Source organism: Cricetulus griseus, chromosome 7, assembly GCF_003668045.3.
Source record: "Cricetulus griseus strain 17A/GY chromosome 7, alternate assembly CriGri-PICRH-1.0, whole genome shotgun sequence".
Lineage (NCBI taxonomy): Eukaryota > Metazoa > Chordata > Mammalia > Rodentia > Cricetidae > Cricetulus > Cricetulus griseus.
In genome coordinates this window covers 109,302,485-109,325,040 of record NC_048600.1, presented here as the reverse complement: position 1 = coordinate 109,325,040, position 22,556 = coordinate 109,302,485, and the positions used below count along the sequence as shown (strand labels likewise).

At 48.1% G+C, this 22,556-nt stretch overlaps 1 protein-coding gene across 1 annotated transcript in view; it reads right to left on the bottom strand.

Moving 5' to 3' along the window:
• The window catches only part of Ttll6 (tubulin tyrosine ligase like 6), a 37,370-nt gene that overhangs the window by 3,003 nt on the left and 11,811 nt on the right, over positions 1-22,556 (bottom strand). Inside the window, 10 exon segments of the mRNA XM_035448208.1 lie at positions 1,156-1,456; positions 3,483-3,813; positions 7,400-7,678; positions 8,976-9,150; positions 10,302-10,490; positions 11,546-11,721; positions 13,799-14,024; positions 18,911-18,996; positions 19,875-20,018; positions 20,824-20,980. Coding sequence (XP_035304099.1) covers positions 1,164-1,456; positions 3,483-3,813; positions 7,400-7,678; positions 8,976-9,150; positions 10,302-10,490; positions 11,546-11,721; positions 13,799-14,024; positions 18,911-18,996; positions 19,875-20,018; positions 20,824-20,980 — 2,056 coding nt within the window. The 3' untranslated portion in view covers positions 1,156-1,163.

Below are 22,556 nucleotides of genomic sequence, written 5' to 3'. Positions count from 1 at the left end.
TTGTGGGCAAGAACCTCTACTTCAGAGGCCCCCTTAATGGTCCTGAATATGAACCAAAGCTTTCAGGTGAGCCTGTGATTCCCCACTCTCATCTCAATGTCCTTGGATTTCTTTAACTCATGACCGTTCATGCTTCCCTGATGCATCAAGCACAGCTGTGAGCTGCCAGGCTGCTTTTCTTTGAAACAGGGTCTCACTCTGTAACCCTGGCTGGTCTGAAACTTGTTATGTAAACCAAGCTGGCTTTGCACTTGTGGTGATCCTCCTGCCTTTGCTTCCCATGATTTACAAGTCTACACAGCCAACGCTTGGCTCCCTATCTGTATTTTAAAATTCATTTTACAGGGTCATGCCGCTTCCGTCGTTGCTCATAGAGCTGCTCGTCTTCTTGCCTCAGCACCCTGAGTCCTGGGAATACAGGCATAAGCCACGCTGGGCTGAAATATGCCTTGAAAATTTTATGACATTGATGTGGGGCACATTGGTGGAGGTCAGAGGACAAGTGGCAGGAATCGGTGCTCTCCATCCACCCTGTCAGCCCCAGGGATCAAACTCAGGCAGCAGACACCTTTATCTGAGGAACCATTTCACTGGCTCTAGAACAGGTGTTTTCACAAAACCCAGGCGATGCCTGAGGGCCATGACCACTCAAGGCCATACTACAGTGTAAGACACTGGTAACCAGGGGGCCAGGCCAGCATATCTGCCAACAATCTGGTTTCTGTGGCAGGAATGAAGGTGATGGTGATGGCGGAGCCTTGAGCAGCGCCAGTCTCTTCCTGTGGAGTTTTGTGTATGACTGTCCTTCAGAGGCACCTTAGGCTTTGAAAGAGCACTCCTTACGGTTTCCCTGGCCCTTCCACACAGTGGAATCCACCAGGGTCCTCTGTCCTTTCATTCTGGCCCTTCCCTTCTCATTACAGGGCCAGCCAGCCTTTGATATAGTGATACAAAGTGCACCTTGTGGTGGAAGTGGTTCAGCACTATATAAAGAGGCCGAGTAAGGGTCATATTTTGAGGAGAATCTCAGCTGTTGACTCACCTGTAAGTCTTCATCAATCCATTTACCACCCCCCCATACTCAACACTCCAGAAAGATCCCGAGAGGCACTGACAGCGCACCCACCTATCCAGGGTAGAAGGGTAGGCACCTACCTAAGCTCTCACATCCTTTCTGACAAGAGATCAGACAGTGGCAGTGTGCTTCGGGTCCTGTGTGCCCGGTCGCTTGTAGTGCCTGGGTCAATCGTAGTGCCTAGGTCCCTTGTGGTACCTGAATGGCCTCTGCTAGGCCGAGGATCCAGACGGGCCTGAGTGGCAATCACCAGAAGGTCATTCAGAGATGCAGCATTTCTACGAGAACCCCGCAGGAGGAGGACGGAGGACACACCCATCTCTTTCTTCCTGCTAGAGTTACGGCTGTGGGAGCACCACTCCTTGGTGAAGGATGGGTTTCCTGGAAAGGCAAAGTCATTGGCATCACCAGTTTGTGCGGCTATAGTCATCACATCCACCTCCCACAAGGCTCCCATGTCCCCAAAACTTGCTAATGGTCACATCTTGGAATCAAAGTCAGTCACTGCTTCGTTCCTTCTCACAGTTTTGGTGGCCCAAGATTGGCACAGACAATGGGTCTCATGTGAACAAGATCTGGGAATGCTAACCACCAGCCAGCGCTCTCTTGACCCTTTTGCTCAATGGGGATAGACACTCTTTAAGAGCGTGGGCCATGTCTCCATCATCAGACAGAAAGGTCTAACCCTGCTCTTGATCTGAAATCCCAAAACCTAGGACTTCTGACTTGTTCCTCTCTCTCTAATGCTATATAGTTTGAATTTTCTTGTCATTGTTAGTTTTGTGATTTTAGGGGGTAATTATTTTTATTTTATTTTTTATGTGTATGGGTGTTTTGCCTGTATATCTGTCTGTGCACCACGTGTCTGCCAGATGTCCATAGAGGCCAGATGAGGGCATCAGATTCCCTGGAACTGGAGTTATAGACAATTTTGAGCAGCCATGTGGGTGCTGGAAATTGAATCCAGGTCAAAACCAGTCAGTGCTCTTAACTGCTAAGCCACCTCTCCAACCTTTAGTTTTGTAATTAATAACATTTTTTTATTATTGTGTATGTGTGCATATGTGTGGGTCACATACCAACACACATGTGGAGGTCAGAGAACAATTTTATGGAGTCAATTCTTTCTGCCGACCTTTATGTAGCTTCCAGTGATCAAATTCAGGTTGCCAGGGTTATGTGGCAAACACCCCTTTATCTGCTGAGCCATCTCACCAGCCCTGCTAATTTTTATCTTTTAAAAAAATTTTTTTAAGATTTATTTTATTATACATACAGTGTTCTGCCTACATGCCAGAAGAGGGCACCAGATCTCATTATAGATGGTTGTGAGCCACCATGTGGTTGATGGGAGTTGAACTCAGGACCTCTAGAAAAGCAGCCAGTGCTCTTAATCTCTGAGCCATCTCTCCAGCCCCTCTTTTAAAAAATTTTAATGCTGGTGGTGCAGGCCTTTAACCCCAGCACTAGGGAGGCAGAGGCAGGAGGAAGATCTCTGTGAGTTTGAGGCCAGCCTTGTCTACAGAGTGAGTTCCAGGACAGCCAAAGCTACACAGAAAAACCCTGTCCTGAAATAAACAAATTGTTGGGGCTAGAGAGATAGTCCAATGGTCTTCCACAGGACCTAGGTTCAAATCCCAGCACCCACAGAGTAGCTTGCGACTATCTGTCACTCCAATCTCAGGGAATCCAACTCCCTCTTCTGACCCCCAAGGGCATCCTGCACAAGCATGATATGCAGATATGTATGTAGACAAAACACCCAGACACATAAAAATCAATCAATAAAATTATTTAAAATAAATTTTGTTTTTATGATGTATATGAGACCATATATGTGAACTGCATGGGTACAGGTGTATAATGAGGCCAGAAGAGGGCTTTGGCTATCCTGGTGCTGGAGTTACATAAATAGTTGTGAGCTGTCCTGTATGGGTGCTGGCTGGCCCTTATTTATCTTTTTGAGAAAGTGTCTTGCTGTGTAACTCAGGCTAGCTGCAAACTCCTGATCCTCTTGCCTCAACCTCCTGATTGCTGAGATTTCAAGCATTGGCCCCCAGACCTGGCCCTAATGCTATAGTTTGGATGTTGAATGTCCCCCAGAGGCCTGAAGCTAAGGTTTTGTCACCTGATGTTCCTGAGAGGAAATGGAACCTATGGTGGCTAGCCATGGAATGGTGGGTTTCCTTCACCACATCCTCGCCATCATGGCTACCCAGGCACTCTCTCATCCAAGACCTAAAGGCAATAGGTCTGCCCTGTCATCAACTAAAACTCTGAAAGCCATGAGCCTAAAACAAAAACATTCTCTTTAGAAGTTAATGACATGAGTCATTTTGTCACTATGAGAGAAAGCTAACCATCATGCTTAAGCTCACGGCACACTCCTAACTACAGCAGCACTCACGTAACTTGGAAGTCAGGAACAATGAGCGTTTCTTCTTTATCTGAACCTTCTGCAGTATCTCTGACATCAGATGCTGCCTCTTCACCTCATTCTTTAGCAACGTCCAATTCGGGTCCAAAATCTTGGGTTTGTAAGACACGGGAGGTGTGAGGTTTTTCTCCAGGATCAGCTTGTAGGGGACCCCCTGCTGCTTGCACCTATAGGAGACTGTGTGGACACTCTCAGAACTGCTGCACTCAGGGCTGTTGGTCAGGTTCAGGCTCGCCAGGGATTCTAGAGAGCTTGAGAGCCGGGCGGTGGGTTCTGGGGAAGTTTCTTCAGATGTTAAGGGCTGAAAGAGAAAACAGCCTGGAATGAGATGGCAGGAGGCAAAGGATTTCCCTTCTAGCTCCTCTAGGAAAAAAGGGCAGAAATTGCCGGGCGGTGGTGGCACAAGCCTTTGATCCCAGCGCTCAGGAGGCAGAAGCAGATGGATCTCTGTCAATTCAATTCAAACTGGTCTACGTAGTGAGTTCCAGGACAGCCAGGGCTACAGAGAGAAAACCCGTCTCAAAAAACAAAACAAAACAAAAAAGATGGTGTGGTGAGTATTTTGTTTATAATCTAACACATAAAGCTTGCCTGAAGATCAGAGTGCAAAGCTAGCCATACAGGCCAGGCAGTGGTGGCACACACCTTTAATCCCAGAAGCCACACTAGTTAGCCATAGAAGTGGTGGTACACTATAGAGAGGATTATGAGGAATATAAGGCTGGTGGAGACTGGAACGTAGTGTATTCAGTCTGCAGTCACACTGAGGACAGGATCACCCCAACCTTGGTAGAGCTAAGAAGTCTCTAGTGTCTAGCTGCTTTGCTTTTCTGATCTTCAGCTTGAACCCCAATATCTGCCTCTGGGTTTTTATTATTCATGCTACAAGTTGGCTCTAGGATGACCCAAGCATTGTTCCATTAGCATACAAAAACTTTATAATTTATTTATTCTTATTTCATGTGCACTGGTGGTTTCTTGCCTGCATGTATAAGGGTATGTGTGCTTTGCCTGTGTGAAGGTGTCAGGTCCCCTGGAACAGGAGTTACAGACAGTTATGAGCTGCCATGTGGGTGCTGAGAATTGAACCTGAGTTTTCTGAAAGAGCAACCAGTGCTCTTAACCCCTGAACATCTCTTCAGCCCACTGCAGAGCCATCTTAACAGCTCTTAAAGGTGCTTGCTTACTGACTGCAGCCAGAGCAGAGTAAAAAAAAAGTATCAGACGCATGTTTTGCAGACTGATTCTCCACCCTGTAGGTCAGCTTTCCACTCTTTATTGTTGCCTTTGCTGAGAGATCCTGAGTTTGATGAAGTTTTCCTTATCTAATGTTTTTGCTGTGTCCCCAACAATCTCTGCCAAACCCAACATCATAGAGCCCAAAAGCACATTCTTTCTATCAGTCTCTCTCTTAAGTAATTTGAGTCTATACTTTTGTTGTTGCTTTTGAGACAGGGTTTCTCTGTGTAGCCCAGTCTGGCCTACAACTCGCTCTGTAGACCAGGCTGGTCTTGAACTCACAGAGATCCACTTGCCTCTGCCTTCCCAAGTGCTAGCATTAAAAACATCCACCACCACACCTGGTTTTAAATTTTTTAAAAACTAGACAATTGACTGCTGGATATACTCTCTAAATAGTTCATTGCTGCTGTTTCTTTGGCCTGGTTCTGTAGTGGAACATGATTTGCAAACGTGGTTGTCGTTTGTTGTCTAGAGAACTGGCCCAGGGACACTCCATCCCAAGAATATCAAAATCCAAGGGCCATCAAGTCTGTTATATAAAATGTAGTCCTCATGTGTCACCTACACATTTCATCCCAATAGTTCTTTATTGTCAGTGTGTGTGTGTGTGTGTGTGTGTGTGTGTCGTTTTGTTTGTTTGCTTGCTTGCTTGCTTGCTTGTTTTGAGACAGGTCTTGTGCATCCCATGCTGACCAATATGTAGCCAAGGATGACCACGAACTATGGATCTTCCTGTCTCCACTTTTCTAGTACTGGGATCACAGGTGTGTACCACCACACCTGCCTCATATATATTTTAAATCACCTCTAGATGGACTTAATGTCTAATACAATGGAAATGCTACATAATTAGCTGTCACACTATATGGTTTAGGGAATGATGTCAAGGGAAAAAGTCTGCCTGCTGTGCTGGCCTAGTGGCACAGACCTATACTCTATAAGAGCATCTAGAACACAGAGGCAGGAGGCCCTGAGTGAGGGACCAGCCTGAGTTACACAGCAGAAAACTGGCTATCCCAGAACTAGCTCTGTAGACCAGGCTGACCTCAAACTCTACTTGCCTCTGCCTCCAGAGTGCTGGGATTAAAGGCGTGCGCTACCACTGCCTGACTTGTTTTGTTTTGTTTAAAAAGCTTGTACTTGTAATCTTCCCAGGAGAGACATAGACACAGAAGGATTCTGGAACACTTGGGTCAGTTAGCCTAGCCTACTTGGTGACTTCCAAGCCAGTGAGAGAGTTCCTCTCCCAAAAACAAGGTGGATGGCACCTGATGAGTGACACCCAGTGTTGTTAACTGGAGTGTGCACATACAAGCACACACATGCAGGCACATTTAAAAAATAAAGTTTATATGTTTGGTAACTGCATCTTTTTAAAAATATTTTTTGATCTGTAGATCACTGAACCTGTGGATATAGAACCTATAAACATGGAGGGGGTACTATATAAAGATTTTATACTTGTTTCTGTGTTTGGGAACATTTATTATATATACTTTTTTTTTCTTTTTTTTTTTTTTTTCCAAGACAGGGTTTCTCTGTGTAGCTTTGGAGCCTATTCTGGCACTCTCTCTGGAGACACGGCTGGCCTCGAACTCACAGAGATCGGCCTGCCTCTGCCTCCCGAGTGCTGGGATTACCAGCATGTGCCACCACCACCTGCAGATATATATGGGATAGATTGGGGGATGGAGAGATGACTCAGCAGTTAAGAGCACGTGCTGCTTTGGCAGAAGACCCAGGTTCAGTTCCCAGCACGTACATGGTGGCTTACAACTTCCTGTAACTCCAGTTCCAGGGGATCTGATGCTGTCTTCTGACCTCTGCAGGCATTGCATTCAAATGGTGGAAACATACACTCAGGCACACACACACACAAAGAAAGTATATAAGGTGGAACAGACAAGCCCTCAATTCTGGAGCTTAAGCGACCCTCCTTCCAGATAGCTGGAACCACAGGCACACTTCACCTCACCTATCTCATAAAAATCAGTTTATTGTTAGGTGTGGTAGCACACACCTCTAATCCCAGCACTCAGGAGGCAGAGACAGGGGGCACTCTAGAATTTTTGACCAGCCTGGTCTATACAAGGAGTTCCAGGCCAGCCAGGGCTACATTGTGAGACCCTGCCTAAAAAACAGAAAACAAAACAAACAAAAAACCCAACAGACAAAAAATGAAAAAAATGTACCTGGAAGAAATAGAAGGGAAAGGCCATGTGACAACATAGGCAATAATGCTGTCACTGATTGAGGCTTGCCATCAGCCATCAGAATGTGATGAATTTTTTTCTCCAGAGACGTCAGATGGAACCTGGCCCTGCCCACACTTTAGTTTCTGGAGCCGAGAGAGGACACATGGTGCTGTTTTAAGTGTCTATCTTTAAGACACAGCACTGGAGGAAACTAGCACGATTTTGGCAACCTGCCCACGAAAAGGAGATGTGGAGGGCAGTCTCCTCAAAGCCATTCCAGGCTTGCCCTCCCAGCAGGTATGCCATCCCACTGTTTGGACTTCATGACCAGGGGAAACTGAGCCTCGGGTAGCATCAGTGGGTACTACAAGAGCTCCAAGTTAGGAACAGAGAAAGGACCAGAAGCCAGGACTCATACCACTCCCTCCCAGAGCACAGCCCTCTACTTACCAGGGTATTATTGCTGATTATGTTCACTGAAAAGGCCGACTTCACTTCCTTGATTTTGGAATTGCACTTTTGGAGCTCTGGCCCACAGCAGCTGGAATTTGAATTCCTTAGGTCAGGGACAGAACTGTAGTGCCTCGCTGGCATGAGCTTGCAGGGAGCGAGGCTGGCCGCCTTGGAGTCCTGCTGGTGGAGGCTACCGGCGGTTTCATTATTCCTTATGCCTCTGATGTTCAAGAACAAGCCAGGTGTGCAGGATACTAAAGCCACTGGGTGGTAGCACTGGGAAGGAGGAAATCAGACACACAGCCCATGGGGAACGCAGTCCTGTCCACCATCAGATTCATCTGCACCCCAGGGAAGGTGCAAAAGAAGTGATGAGAAAGGAAACAGGAGGCACCAAAGACTTTCTAGTCTGGAACTTTTAGCCCGGGATTCTAGAACCCTTACAAAGCTTGTGGCTGGATTGGGGGAGGGAGTCGTTAGGCACTTGAAACTGAGATTTCAAACAGCACAGTGTATACTTGATGGTAAGATATGCCACAGCTTTCATCAGATTCCCAAACAGTCCCCAACCCAGCTCTAATCTTGTCCTTCCAGGCAAGTCTTCACGAGTAAGGAGATAAACAGGCATGGCGGCACAACTCCTGCAATCCCAGCATTCCAGATGCAGAAGCAGGATTAGCACAAATTACAGCATGGTCTACATGTGAGTTCCAGGCCAGCAGGTCTCCCCAGTGAGAGTGAGACATTTTGAAAAAATAAAAGATCAGAGGGAGGCTGGCAATATTGTATTCAATTAATAGCCTACTGTCCATGAGGCCCTGCTTTGATCTCCAGCACTGTACTAACCAGGCCTTGTGCCTCATGCCTGTAGTCCCAGCACTCAGGAGGTGGAGGCAGGAGAATCAGTTCTACATTATCTTTGGCTACAAAACAAGTTTGGGGTCAGCCTGTGCTACATGAGACCCCCCCACACCTTAAACAAACAAAAAAGTGCACAGAAAACAAAACCCAAGAGTGACAAGGAGAGGTACTGAAAAATCATCCGTGTCTTTTTACTGAGGTAGAAGAGAACCAGAGGCGGAGAAGGTGGAAATCAGAGACTTAGTCCCAGGACAATGAGGAGTTCGCCGGGGGCTGGGCCACCCTGTGCAGTGAGTGAGCATGAAGGAAGCCCCCAGGCCTTTTTAGTGATCCCCCATGAAGTATTCTGTGGCTCGCGCCTCCCAGCAGCCCTCCTGAGGAGCCTGCTGTAGGGACATTCCCACCCAGGTTGGGGATGACAGTGGTGAGTAGACACAGGTATTGATGGAGCACACTCGCTTTATGGGCCCGGGCTCAGCCCCCAGCACAGCCAGGCTGCTCTTACTCCCAAAGGCAAGAAGGAAAGACCAGTGAGCACCCTCTATGTTCAGGATGGAGAAGGGATCCTCTAACAGATGCCAGTCTGTGTGCTCTCCTGTAGTCCAGCCCTTCAGGCAGTCTGCAGCAGAGGATTCTGTGGCGCCCTCCCACAGATTGGCCCAAGCTGGGGCAGGGTGCTGGTTATAGACACACCCCCCTCAACTGAGTTTACTTGTTTGGGGGGATAGGTGGTTGTCTTGCTCTTCTGCTGCTGTTTCTGTCGCCCGGTTTTCAGGATCTTGTCTCTTGCCTGCTCACTCACAGACTCGCCCTGCAGGTCTACCTTCTTTTCTTTCTTTAGAAAGAATTTTTTTTGCTGTTTCTGCCTCAGCTCCTGGATCAGTTGCCTGTTGATTGAAGAGCAGGTGAGTGTCATGGGCTAGGGACCAAGCATTCTACTTGGAGGACAGAGAAAATGGAATGGAGAGGGCTAGAGAAACGGCTCAGTGGTTAAGAGCACGTGTTGCTCTTCCATAAGACCCAGGTTCGAGTCCCAGGATCCATATGGCAGCTCACTACTGTTTGTAATTCCAGTTCCAGAGGATCTGATGCCTTCTTCTGGATTCTGCAGGCACTGGATGTACATACTGCACAGACATACATGCAGGCAAAACACCCTCAGACATAAAGTAAAATAAATAATAATTTGAAAAAAAAGATGGAATGGAGAAAAAGAGTCCCTGCACATGTGACTGAAGGCCAAGGAACAGTGTGGGTGAGAAAGAGCTGTCTGTCCATCCAACCATCCCCAGACTGGGGAATGGCATCCTTTCAAGTAAAGTGGCACAGCAAAGGTACCTGCCATTCACTTCCCCCTTCCCTGGAAAGAAGGCTTAGGTAGGAGGGCTAAGGCCAAGTGCCCCCATATTGAGCCACTCCATATGATGGGCTCTCTGGCCAGTGGATCCTGGGACTGGACCAAAGGTGATATACCGGTCAGGGGACAGGGTAATTAATCATTTGGTGTCAACTTGCTATGTGACCTCCTCTCTGACATCCCCTCTCATAAATAAGTTGCCTGGTAGGAACTGGACCTAACAGGATGGCTCCCTTCATGAAAGCTCTTGGATTTCATATAACCTGGATATATGTTATATGGTGGGGCGGGCATCTGTTTCAAGGTGAGTGCCTAAAACAGTACCTCGCCTAATTTAGTAGTTGTTGTTGTTATTTGAGACAGGGTTTCTCTGTGTCACTTTGGAGCCTGCCCTGGCACTCGCTCTGGAGACCAGGCTGGCCTCAAACCCACACAGATAACCCTGCCTCTGCCGGATTAAAGGTGTGCGCCGCCACTGCCCAATGCTCATCTACTTAATGACTCACTGTCCTGTGGAACCTTCCAGTTCCTGGTCTTTGTGAGACCCAGACCAAATGTTCTTCATCAGCTGCAAGGTTGGGAACTGGGACACAGAAGTTCTCCCTGCCATCTTGGGCCACCCAGAGGAGTAGATCAAGCACAACACCCAGCCCACCTCAGCCTGAGAGGAAGCCTTCCTACCGGGCATACAGCTCTCGGGCTCTGGAAGCAACAGTGTTCTGGAAGAGGGAGCTATTGTCCTGGAAAAATTTCTCGTACTTCTCCAAATTCAGACCAGGGTAGATGAGGCGGAACCCGCCACAGTTTTTCCTCTCATATTCCTCTGTTTTCTGTAACCGCACTGCCTGGAAACCCTTGACCTCTTCCATCCTGTTGGGAAACAGAATACAGGGCTGCAGGTGTGTCTTCTTGGAAGGGACATGTGCAAGCTGGGTGTCATGTAGGGCCTTGCACATAATAGTGGTTGATCAGTATTTGCTAAATAAGAGCAAGAATGTTTCTGAAAGGGAGTTCTAGCTCTCCTAGGACAGTCAGCATCACAATGTGGGAGGGAGCTGCTTGCAAGCTCAACCAAAGTCTCTCCCTTTGTGAGTAAAACCCATTTCCCCTTTGGCATAGTCAGACCAGGCAGACTGTCGCCACCTTCCCATTCATTGCCCCCATTACCCTTCTCTGGAGAACAGCAGCTCGTATTTTGCTAAATTTGAGGTCTTCTTAGATGGACTTAATAAGCCTTTATGAGCCGGGAAGTTCTCACGCTTCCTCACCCCGGCCCCCCAGGAGGAGGAGATGGGTAGAGTAGCAGAGTAAGCTCCCTACACACTGTACTGCAGGGATGTCAAGAGCCACCGGGCTGTCCAGCCAAGTAACACAAAAGAGGCCTTCAGTGTGACAGTTAACACCTTATTCCTGAGGGCATTGGGACAGCAGTACTGTACAAAAGCCTTCTGGAGTCCCAGGCAGCAGGCACCCTGGACTCTGGAGTTTAGAGCTGTCATCAGCCAGCTGAACATATCCATGTCAGTTTCCTGACAGGAATCGTGATATCTGATGCTATCTCAGAAAACAAAACAAGAAGAACAAAGAATGCATAAAAAAAAAGACAAAACAAAAAGATGAAAAGCAAGTGCCGGCCAGAGACATGGTGTGCACGCTTGAGGATCCTCAGTCAGATCCCAGCATTCTCATAAAAAGTTGGGCGTGGCTGAGCACACATAAGCAAGCAAGCAACCAGCCTGAAACCCTGATGCGGAAGTGGGTGGAGACAGGAGGATCACTGGGGCTTGCTGAACACCAGTCAGTAAGGGATCCTGCCTCAAAGCAATGAGATAGAGACTGCTAGAATAGGAACACACACACACACACACACACACACACACACGCACGCACGCACGCACACACACACGCTAGGGGCACTGCTGTACCTCATCTCCCGAGAAGGACACTGCTGCAGGAACCGTCCCCGCTTCCTCTCTTCCTCCAGGACTTTCTTTTTGTCACAGCCCCCCAGATTGATGAGGACCAGCGCGTCATAGAGCAGGCTGTCCTTCACCTCTTTATCCAACTTGGAGTCAGTGGAGAAGCTTGGAGAATGGTTAACCTGTGAAGACATGATAGCAGTTGGGGAGGGGGCTGACCAGCCTGAAAGCACAGAGGAGGCCAACATGCCACCTCCAGGTGCTGCCAAGGCCCGCCTCATAGCCGCCTCATAGCCGCCTCATAGCCGCCTCATAGCCGCCTCATAGCCACCTCATAGCTGCCTCATAGCCCTGGCTGTCAAGGTGAGGGGAAGGGAGCGGAGAGGTCTACACTGCAGCCACTATGAAGAAAGCAGGGAGGGTGGGAAGTACAACTCCCTCTAGTGTAACCAGGTGGGATTTTGTTTGTTTGTTTGTTTGTTTGTTTTTGAAACAGGTTCTCTATATTGCCTTAGCTGGCCTGAAACTCATAGAGCAGGCTGACCTGGAACTCACAGAGATGAGCCTGCCTCAGCCTCCTGAGTGCTCGGATTAAAGGCTGCGCTACCTCTGTCACCAGCTCTTTCTTTCAGTCCTTTCTCCTTTGGAAGCAAGAGTTCCCTCCCCACGGTTGCTCTGTCACATGGCATGTGTTCTCTTACACAGACCCGCAGACGACAGCGGGAGGAGGAGGTCTAAAGTGATAGGATTAACCAGGCAGGATTAAGACAAGATTAAGTGGCTCATGCCTGTAAATTGCCTCAGGAGGCTGAGGCAAGAGACCTGACACAAGTTTGCAGCCAACCTAGGCAACACGGTAAGTTCCAGAATAGCTTGTGCTATTAAAAGGGCATCCTATTTCAAACAAACAAGCAAATGAAAACAAAAGGTAGGAAAGAAGGAGGGTTGGGAGGAATGAGGAAAGGAAGGAAGGAATGGGGAAGGGAAGAAGAGAGAAATGAGTCCAGCGGTGGTGGCCCACACCTTGATCTCAGCACTCAGGAGGCGGAAGCAGGAGGATCTCTTGAGTTTGACACCAGCCTGGTCTACAGAGCTAGCTTCAGGACAGCCAGAACCAAATAAAGAAACATTCATTCAAAAAGAAAAAGGGGGTGGGTGGGTAGAAGAGGAGTGGAGAGGAGAGGAAAATGAGAAAGAACACTAGGGTAAGGGGAAAGTGGTGCATGCTTTAATCCCAGTGCTTGGGGATGGGGGTGGGCAGAGGCAGGTGGATCTGTGAGTTCAAGGCCAGTCTGGTCTACAGAGTGAGTTTCATGCCAGACAGGGCTACATGGCGAGAAAAGAAAGGCAAGGAGGGAGGGAGGAGAAAAGAAGGAAAGGGAATAAGAGAAATACAGAGGAAAACACAGAGGCCAGCTCAAAGTTTGGAAGCAGGGTGATTCTTTCTGGAAGCCAACAGGGTTGAAGAAGAGGCAGCTGAAGAAGGCTAGGAGCCTAATTCCCACCCACAGAAGAGTCAGTATTGCTCATCTACATTTGTGGATCTCCAGCAGCTTCTGGAGGCTTGCTGCTGCCACTCGTTCTGTCTTTGGGGCAGGAGCTCCAAACAGTGCCCCCTTCATGAATCTGAGAATAAGGGTTGAGTGTAAGGGGAGTCAGAGCAACCTGGTATTCCAGCTACAACTCCACATTCTCGGCTCTTATGCATGTAGAATGGCTGCTTAAGAAAGTTCCAGAGGACTAATCTAATCAGGAAGCGAAACTGCCACTCAGAAATCTCTGCCTTTTCATACCCACAGCTTGGTGGGGGAGGGGTTGGGTTTCCCCACTCTGATGGCAGAATCCCCTATGCCAGTGTCTGCAACTGGGTAGCTCAGGTCCCCGAGAGCCAGGCAAAGACACTTGACACAATCCGACTTGACACAATCACTGGCAAGCAAGTTTTGGGACGGAACAGCCTCTATGTAGGAAACACAGGAAGCCGAATGGTCATTACAAGCTCTCTGTTCCTGGACCAGTGGCAGTGGTAAATCTAGTTGGACATCGGGAAGGTGCAAGGAATTCTCTAATTCCCAGCCGTCTACCCCCCTCTGCTGGCCACTTCTCAAGCTGAGCCTCATGCCCCAGGAGCAGCAAGCACCGTGGAAAGGAGTGGCAGGGGGAAGTTGATTGAAGCAACCCAGGTGAGTCAGGAAGGCAGAGTCCCCAAGGCTGAGGTACCCCAGTAACAGGGACAGCTTACACCCCTAACTTCCTTACCTCCAGCAGCCAGGGTTTGAGTTTTCGGTCCAACAAGATGTCAAAACCCAGAATTTCAAAGCAGGCACTGTTGAGTGTGTGGCTGGGGAAGCAGGTGTGGTAGTTGTGCTTGATGACTGGGTGAGCTGAGATGAGTGTCTTGATGATGACATCCTCGATGGCCTTCCATAACTGCTCCACATCATAGCCATGGGCCTTCATGTACGAGTTGAAGGTGGAGAGTTTCCTGAAAAGGAAACGCAGGGCAAGAGGCAGGAGAGTTATTCCTGGCCAACCAACAACATGGCATGGTGAAAACCAGAAACTTCTGGAGATAAGTGGTGAAGAATGCCCAGAAGCCTGAGGCTGGATCATATTGGGTGGGGTCCTATAGGAGTCACAGCTCCAGACTCCTCAGGCCTCCAGAACCTTGGGGTAGGCACAGATACACAGCCAGGGAATGTTCTAACAAAAAATCTGTGAGCTCAAAAAAGGGCTGGGTATTAGATGAAGAGTTCCAAGAATGAGAACACACACACACACACACACACACACACACACACACACATACTCTCACACACACTCACTCATACACACACTCACACACTCATACACACTCACACAGAAAATACACACTCATACTCACACTCATATACACACATACACACAACACACACTCACACAAAACACACAGATACACACAAAAACACACTCACACACATATACACACTCACACACACTCACACACACTCACTCACACACACTCATACACACATTCACACCCTCTCACACTCACACACTCACACACACATTCACACACACTCACTCTCACACACTCACACACACACATTCACACACACTCACTCTCACACACTCACACACTCTCACACACTCACACACACTCATACACACTCACACACACTCATACACACATTCACACCCTCTCACACTCACACACACACACACATTCACACACACTCATACACACATTCACACCCTCTCACACTCACACACACTCATACACACATTCACACCCTCTCACTCTCACACACTCACACACACATTCACACACACTCACTCACACACACTCACACTCACACACTCACACACACACATTCACACACACTCACTCTCACACACTCACACACACACATTCACACCCTCTCACTCTCACACACTCACACACACACATTCACACACACTCACTCTCACACACTCACACACACACATTCACACACACTCACTCTCACACACTCACACACTCACACACACACATTCACACACACTCACTCTCACACACTCACACACTCACACACACACATTCACACACACTCACTCTCACACACTCACACACACTCATACACACACACACACACTCCTCACATTACTTTTTTGCTTCAGCTTCAGCATCTGTGGTCTCTCAGCCTTTGGCGACCTTTAGAAACCTGTGGGAAGCCTTTGAAGGACACTGACACCTTGGTCACACTTCGGTCATCTGAGGAGATTCTGGGTCACTGAAAATCCTGTTTTAGGGCTGCCTACAAAGAACAGCAGCCCCAAGACATTTCTATACCCAGAGTTCCCAGCTGTCCCAGAGAAACTATACTGTACCCAGTGTAAACACAAAACCCACATCCCAGGAAATCTCTCAGTCTCTGTTTGCCTGGCAAAAAATTATTTTTAGAAAATCATTTCACTGGACTCCAGTGAAGGGTCAGAAAGGAAGGAGCAGGCCTGCCAGCCAAGGAGCTTATGCTAAGGGACTGCTGTGCAAGTGAAGGTCTGTCTGTCACAGGAAGCCAGAGGGCCACATAAGGAGTCAACACTTGTGAAACACTCAGGACATAAACAAAGGCTCTCAACACAAAGGCCGTTTCTCTGCCCGCCTTTGTCAGGTAGAAACATTGTGCATAAATAGGGTTTCCATGCTGTAGGAAAAGCTAAAGCTTTCTTTTTTTTTTTTTTTTTTTTGGTTTTTCGAGACAGGGTTTCTCTGTGTAGCTTTGGAGCCTATCCTGGCACTCACTCTGGAGACCAGGCTGGCCTCGAACTCAAAGAGATCCTCCTGCCTCTGCCTCCCGAGTGCTGGGATTAAAGGCATGTACCACCAAAGCCTGGCAGAAAAGCCAAGGCTTTCTAGTGGGGGGGGAAACATTCAATTTGCCTAATTGGCAAATAAAATTTCCTGGAATAGACTACAGTTCCCTGACTTCTTATAACATGTGTTACAAAACACAACATCCTAACCTTTTCTTGATGACTCTGGGCCCATCACCATTAATTTACTCTGACTGGCAATTTCCTAATGCCCATTGGTAACTCGATTCAATTTCACATCAGGTGTGTGCCAGGCACGCTGAAGGATGAAGATATTTGGTGTCTGTCCAGAGTCCCTCCATGCTCACAATGTTTCTATCTTTCTCTGGGACTGCCTGGATTCCTGCTCCTACTGACCTTGAACCTCAGAGGAAAGGTGGGGCAGGGTTGGGGGTATGCTTTGTGTCAGTTGCCAACTCTGAAGAGGCAAGAGAGAAAATTGTCTCAGTAGATGGGGAGAAGGGCTCTCAAAAAGACAGAGTGGGGAGGAGGGAGGGATAGGGAAAAAAAAGGAAGAGGGAGGAGGGGGAGTAAGGGACAATAAGAGAAGCACACTGAAGGCTGAGTATTTCTCTCCAAGTTCAAGTGTTAGAACCTTGGCCCCCAGTGCTGTGGTGTTGTGAGACCTGACCCTTGGGAGGCCTCAGGCCCTCTTAAGTGGATTAATCTGTGCTCAGCTGAAAAGGTTGTGGGTGTGGCTCTATTATAAAATCTGGCTCTCTCTGGCACACTTGCTGAGCTGGGGAGAGATGGGCCTCTAGGGGAGAGAGACTGAGCCAGGAGAGGCCAGGGCAGAGGCCCTGGGGGCAGATGACTGCTCCAATGGAGAAGAGCAGAGAGGTCAGAGGGCAAAGAGAAGCTGGGTGTTATTGGAGGCTTCCTGCTAGAACACTGTTTAGCATATCGAGGCCCTGGGTTGAATTCAGTACTGCCAGAGGGGAGTAAAAAAATATTACCAGATGTGTCCACATTTTATTTTGGTCTGGCTGCTCCGATAACACCATGTGCATCAGAGCCTGAGGTGCTCTCTCTCTCTCTCTCTCTCTCTTTCTGTTTCTATCCTGGCTCCAAGGTCTCACTATATAGCCCGTATAAACTAGCCTGAAATTTATAATCCTTCTGCCCCAGTCTAGAGAGCCCCTGAGTGCTAGAACTCAGCACCACTGTATGTCAGTCACACCACAATGCCTGATGACATCACTTCTCATAAAAGAAGGCAAATAAAGTTCCTTAAACTAAAGAAAACTAGCCGGGCATTAGTGGCGCACGACTTTAATCCCAGCACTCGGGAGGCAGAGGCAGGCGGATCTCTGTGAGTTTGAGGCCAGCCTGGTCTCCAGAGCGAGTGCCAGGACAGGCTCCAAAGCTACAAAAGAAACCCTGTCTTGAAAAAAAATAAATAAATAACAGTACCTAACTAAGAGTGGGCTGCAACATGGGTCATTTGAGTCTCACGGGAACCCCACGAAGAGGCCAGGACAGGGCACATTATCTCATTGGCTGTGTCTTAAAACCCAGGGGTGGAGGCTCAGAGGCAAAGCAACTTGTCTAGGCTAACTCAGCACATAACTGTCAAAGTGAGGGTGATATGCTAGGCCTCCCAGTCAGGGATGCTGAACACACACCAGTGCGGGAGGTCCCATGGCACTCACAGTCTGGATGCAAGAAGCAGTGACAAGAGTTTCAGACAACATGGGGCCAGCATCCTCTAAAAAGGGGGGTGGCTGAAGTTGTGCATGGTAATGCACACCTGTAATCTCAGCCCTTGAGGCAGGAGGATTGGGAATTCCTGGCTACCCTAGGCTTCAAAGTGAGTTCTAACCAGCCTTACCTACATTTCAAGTCTTGTCTCAAAAACACTTGGGAAAGTGAAGGCAAGAACATCAGGAGGTAAAAGTCATCTTCAACCACAAGTGAACTTGAGGCCAGCTCTGGTTCAACACACACACACACACACACACACACACACACACACACACACACACAGAGAGAGAGAGAGAGAGAGAGAGAGAGAGAGAGAGAGAGAGACATACACAGAGAGACACACAGAGAGAGAGAGAGAGACGTAACATCTTCTTAGTCATATACGTATTATATATATATAAATATAATATAATATCTTCTTCCCATAAATGCTCTACTAGTAACAGTCCATGTATTAAGATACCCCATCCCTCCCTGACCCATGAGCCCTGTGAGGTTGGCACAGTGAACAGAGCTGCTTAACCCAGCTGTAGCACTCAGAGCTGTGTGGTGTGACCTTGGGCAATTTAACCTGAGACTCAGCCTCCTCATCTGTGAGCTGGAGATAGGACCTAACACCCCTCTCTACTCAAGTTCCTGAGTGCTTTGTTGATGTCTTGGCCAGTGTGGAAGTGAAAACTTAACAACAAATATATAGGCATCTACTATCTTCCCTGGCACCCAGAGACTCCCTTTGGCCTCCCCCTCTCTTCCCGGACACGCTCATACAGCTTGGTCTACCTTTCTCTCAAATGCAAGCTGATGAACCAGTAACATGAGTAGAAAAGTTGCTTGTGTGTGGTGGGAGGACCCCAAATCCTCAGGAATCCCTTATTTTCCCCAATCTGAAGGCTGCCTAGCCACAGGCCAGGTGACTCCAGGACATCATGACACATCAGTTGAGAATCTGTAATGGACCAACACCCCAGGGAACTACAGCCCGAGGAATCACAGCTGGCAAGTCCTTCTCCCTTGGCAGCCTAGCAATCAATCAAGGCTGTTGATCTGGGAACGTCAGGAAGGCAACTATAACGAGGTATGTTTTGGTGTGTGTATGTGCTCTGCTGGGGAAACGGTTCGTATTTATCTCCCTCCTTCTAGCCTCCCAGGGTTTACAGCATGGCCTCCCTTTAATGATTAACAGCCCAGAGCGCTGACATGAAGTGCCTGTTCCAGGCTGAGAGGCAAAGCAGCCCTTGTGGAGATCATGTGACCCAAGGCAGCCGTCCTGGCAGTGACTGAGTGGGTTTGCAAGGATCCTGGAAAGAGGAGGGAAGCACAGGTCCCTCTTACCTCTTGCTGCCAGAGTGAGCATCCTGGATGAAGTTGGAACTGTGCTTATTGATGGAATAGTTGGTCAGGTGCATGCAGATCTCATCCTGGGGAAAGACACAAGACCACGGTTCAGGCTGAAGCCCAGGCCTCCTGTGTCCTCTCCAGGCACTGCCACCACCACCCCCAACTCCCTGGAGCTTAAAGGGATGGGGAAAAGGGGGAATTTATAGGCATATGTAAAGGGGCAAACAGGAGGTAAAAAGGGTATAGACTGGGGTATAAGACTCCAACTCTTTCTGAGACTGGGGAATAGGAAGATTGGAAGGCTACCCATGGCCTTCTCTCCTTGAGCAGCTCTCTGCACTGTAGTTCTGGTAGTGGTGTCTGGAAGGCCTAGCCATAAATCCCAGATGCACCACTTCCTAGCTGAGTGACCCCAGACAAATCTCCTATACTCCGCAAGTTGTTTTATTTATTTATTTTTATTTTATGTGCATTGGTGTTTTTCCTGAATGTATGTCAGTGTCAGGATGCTGGATCCTCTGGAATTGGAGTTATAGACAGTTGTAAGCTGCCATGTAGGTGCTGGGAATTGAACCAGTGCTTTTACCTACTGAGCCATCTCTCTACCCACACCTTGTTTGTTTTATTTTTATTTATTTATTTTTATTTTGAGACAGGATTTCTCTGTATAACAGCCCTGACTATCCTGGAACTGGCTCTGTAGACTAGGCGGGCCTCAAACTCACAGAGATCCTCCCAAATGCTGGGATTAAAGGTGTGCGCCAACACTGCCCAGCTGCTCTGCAGTTTTTAATCTCATCTGTAAAACGGGGATAATAAGGCCTATCTTAGAAGGCTCCTGGGAGGACTACATGAGAAACCCGTGAACTAGGAACACAGGAAGTACTCCTCTGATGCCTGCCAGCTCTACAATATCATGCTCAGGGGGAAGGGAAGGCAGCGTGTCACCTCAGCTCACCAGGTTGTCTGTGCAGGGGTGGGAGTAAGAGGTAGTGGCAAAGCGAGCCAGTCCTTCCTTGTACACAAAAACCCTGAGAGGGTCACAGGAGGTCACCAGCACATAAACCCGCAAGTCAAACTTGAACCCATCGATGATAAAGGGCTGGGTGGGAAGAAGAGAAGTCATGCAAGCGTCTGGAGGTGACAGTCACAGGTCTAACTCCCACCTCAATCTTGGGGGAGCTAGCTCCAGCACTGCCTAGTGCTGTAAAGTGTAGGTTTGCCCAGGGTGGGGAACAGGATAAAGATATTTGGGCTTGGGACCTGACAGGCGACCCTTGGGGAGGTCACCAAACCACACTGTCCCTGGAGTTCCTGAGCTATGGAATGCTGCAAGCAGCCCTCTCTAAGAGATGTCTTAGCAACTAAACCAAGTAACTGGGAAATCCTTCCAGGTCAGGACACATGTTTCCAGGGCAACGTTACAGGTGCCTTTTCTAAGAGTTCTTCTTGCAAGGGGCTCCTGAATATTTTGTCTTGGGGAAGCCAGGACTCCACCTCCCCAACCCCGCTCTCCCATCACCTACACTTCTAGAAGGGTCCCTCTCTTCAGTGGGCTATATCACTGTGGTCTGTGACTCCCTCTGCCCCCAGTCAGACAAAAGCTGGTGACTATGAACTCTCTTAGATGACTCTCCTCTCTCAAATGAGGCAGGGGGGCCTCCACAAACCAAGCTTTCATCCTCTTGAGGGAGAGGTCAGTCTGATGAAGCCACACCAGTGGTGGGGACTGCAAGGGCGGTCGAGGGACATTGTGCTTAGAAGGCTTGGGTCTGAACAAATCCAAGGCACAAGACAGGCTCAGTTTCGTCTCCGCCTCTGTCTTCCACTGACTTCATTTCACATTCTGTCCCACAGAGCCCGAGGCTGCTGAGGGCAACAAATATATAATCATGGCAAGGAAGTACCTTTGAAATATAAAGCTGACAGATCATATCCTCCCCCGGCTTGATTTCTTTCACCGTCCGGGTGATAAATATGCCTCTCCCTTGGCAGCCCGAGTCCGGCTTACAAATGTACGTCTTATTTTTTCTTGACCTGCTGTAAGTCTGTAAATCTCCCCAGCTGTCACAGCAGGGAAGGGACAAGACACACCTTTAGCTTGGGAGCAATGAGAAGGAAAACTATTCATTATTATATTTTATCTTATGTGTATGGGTGTTTTGTCTGCATGAATGTCTGGACACCATGTTTGTGCCCAGTGCCTGAGAAGGCCAGAAGAGTGTGTTAGATTCCCCTGGCACTGGAGTTACAGGCAGCTGTGAGGCACCTGACTTGTGGGTGCTAGGATTCAAAGCCGGGTCCTCTGGAAGACCCAGCCCCAGGAGGCTCTTTATGACAACAGGAAAGAGAAGCTACGGATGGGACAAAGCCCTGGTGTTGATAGACAGACACTCAGTGGTCAACCCGAAGCAGACAGACACCAAACTTTAAAGGAAATTTACACTGGATTCAAACCCAGCCCACACCACTTCCTGGCTGAATAACACTTTATTGGCTTTGCTTCCTCATCTCCATCTTCTACACCATGTGGATAATGAGAACTGTCTCACATGTTCCTTAGTTTCATGACATAAATTGGGCTGAGTGATGTGAGGTGCCCCAGGGAGCTTGACTTGGGTTTACACACAGGAGATTTGGAGTTTTGCTCCTGGCTCAAACCCTAAAAGCAGTGTGACCTGAACCACTTACTCATGACTGGACTTCAATGTCTCACTGTGATGCCTCCGCTTAAGGCAGGAGTACAGGAAGGCAAACCACACCCTTGAATGTACTCTGAAGAAAGTGTGCTTAAGGATGGAGGCATGGGTCAGCTGACAGAGTACCTGCCTAGCATGTATGAAGCTCTGGGTTCAATCTCACAACCATACAAACTGGGTGTAACAGCACACATGTGGAATCCCAACACTTAAATATTGGAGGCGAAAGACGAACAGCTCAAGAACATCCTTATTTACATAGCAAATTCAAGGCTAGCCTGGGCTACGTGATGCAGTGTCTCAAAAAAAATGTATTCAGAAGAAATATACTAAATTAAAAGTGGACATGGTGGCATGTACCTGTATTTCCAACATTTAGGAGGCTGAAGCAGGCAGAGTTTGACTTTAGGCTAGCCTTGGCTATATAGTGAGGTCTTTTCTCAAAAAAAAGTGGATAAAAAGGAAAGAAATCAAATGAATAGATTATATGTGTCTCAGCCTTACTATGTGTATGTTTTGTGCTTTATCTCAAAGGAATCTTCTATGCACCGAGGAAGTCAGTGAACTACAATGTCCACAGTGGCTGTGAAATTTGGAGGTCCCTGTTGTCTGAATGGCAAACATGTCCAAGGGTTCTTAGTTTAGGGATAACTAGGTAGAGAAGAGAGGGTGGGATTCCTTGCTGTGCGAATGTAATGCTTTTTAAAACATTTTTTTAAAAAAAATCTTTAGAGTTTTAAAGTTTTACGTATGAGTTTTGCCTACAAGTATGTGTAGTGTGTGTATGCACCATAAGGGTGCTGGGGACCAAACCTGGGTCCTCTGCAAGAGCAACAACCACCCCCCCACACACACACACATACACACACACACACACACACACACACACATACACACACACACACACACACACACATACACACACACACACACACACACAC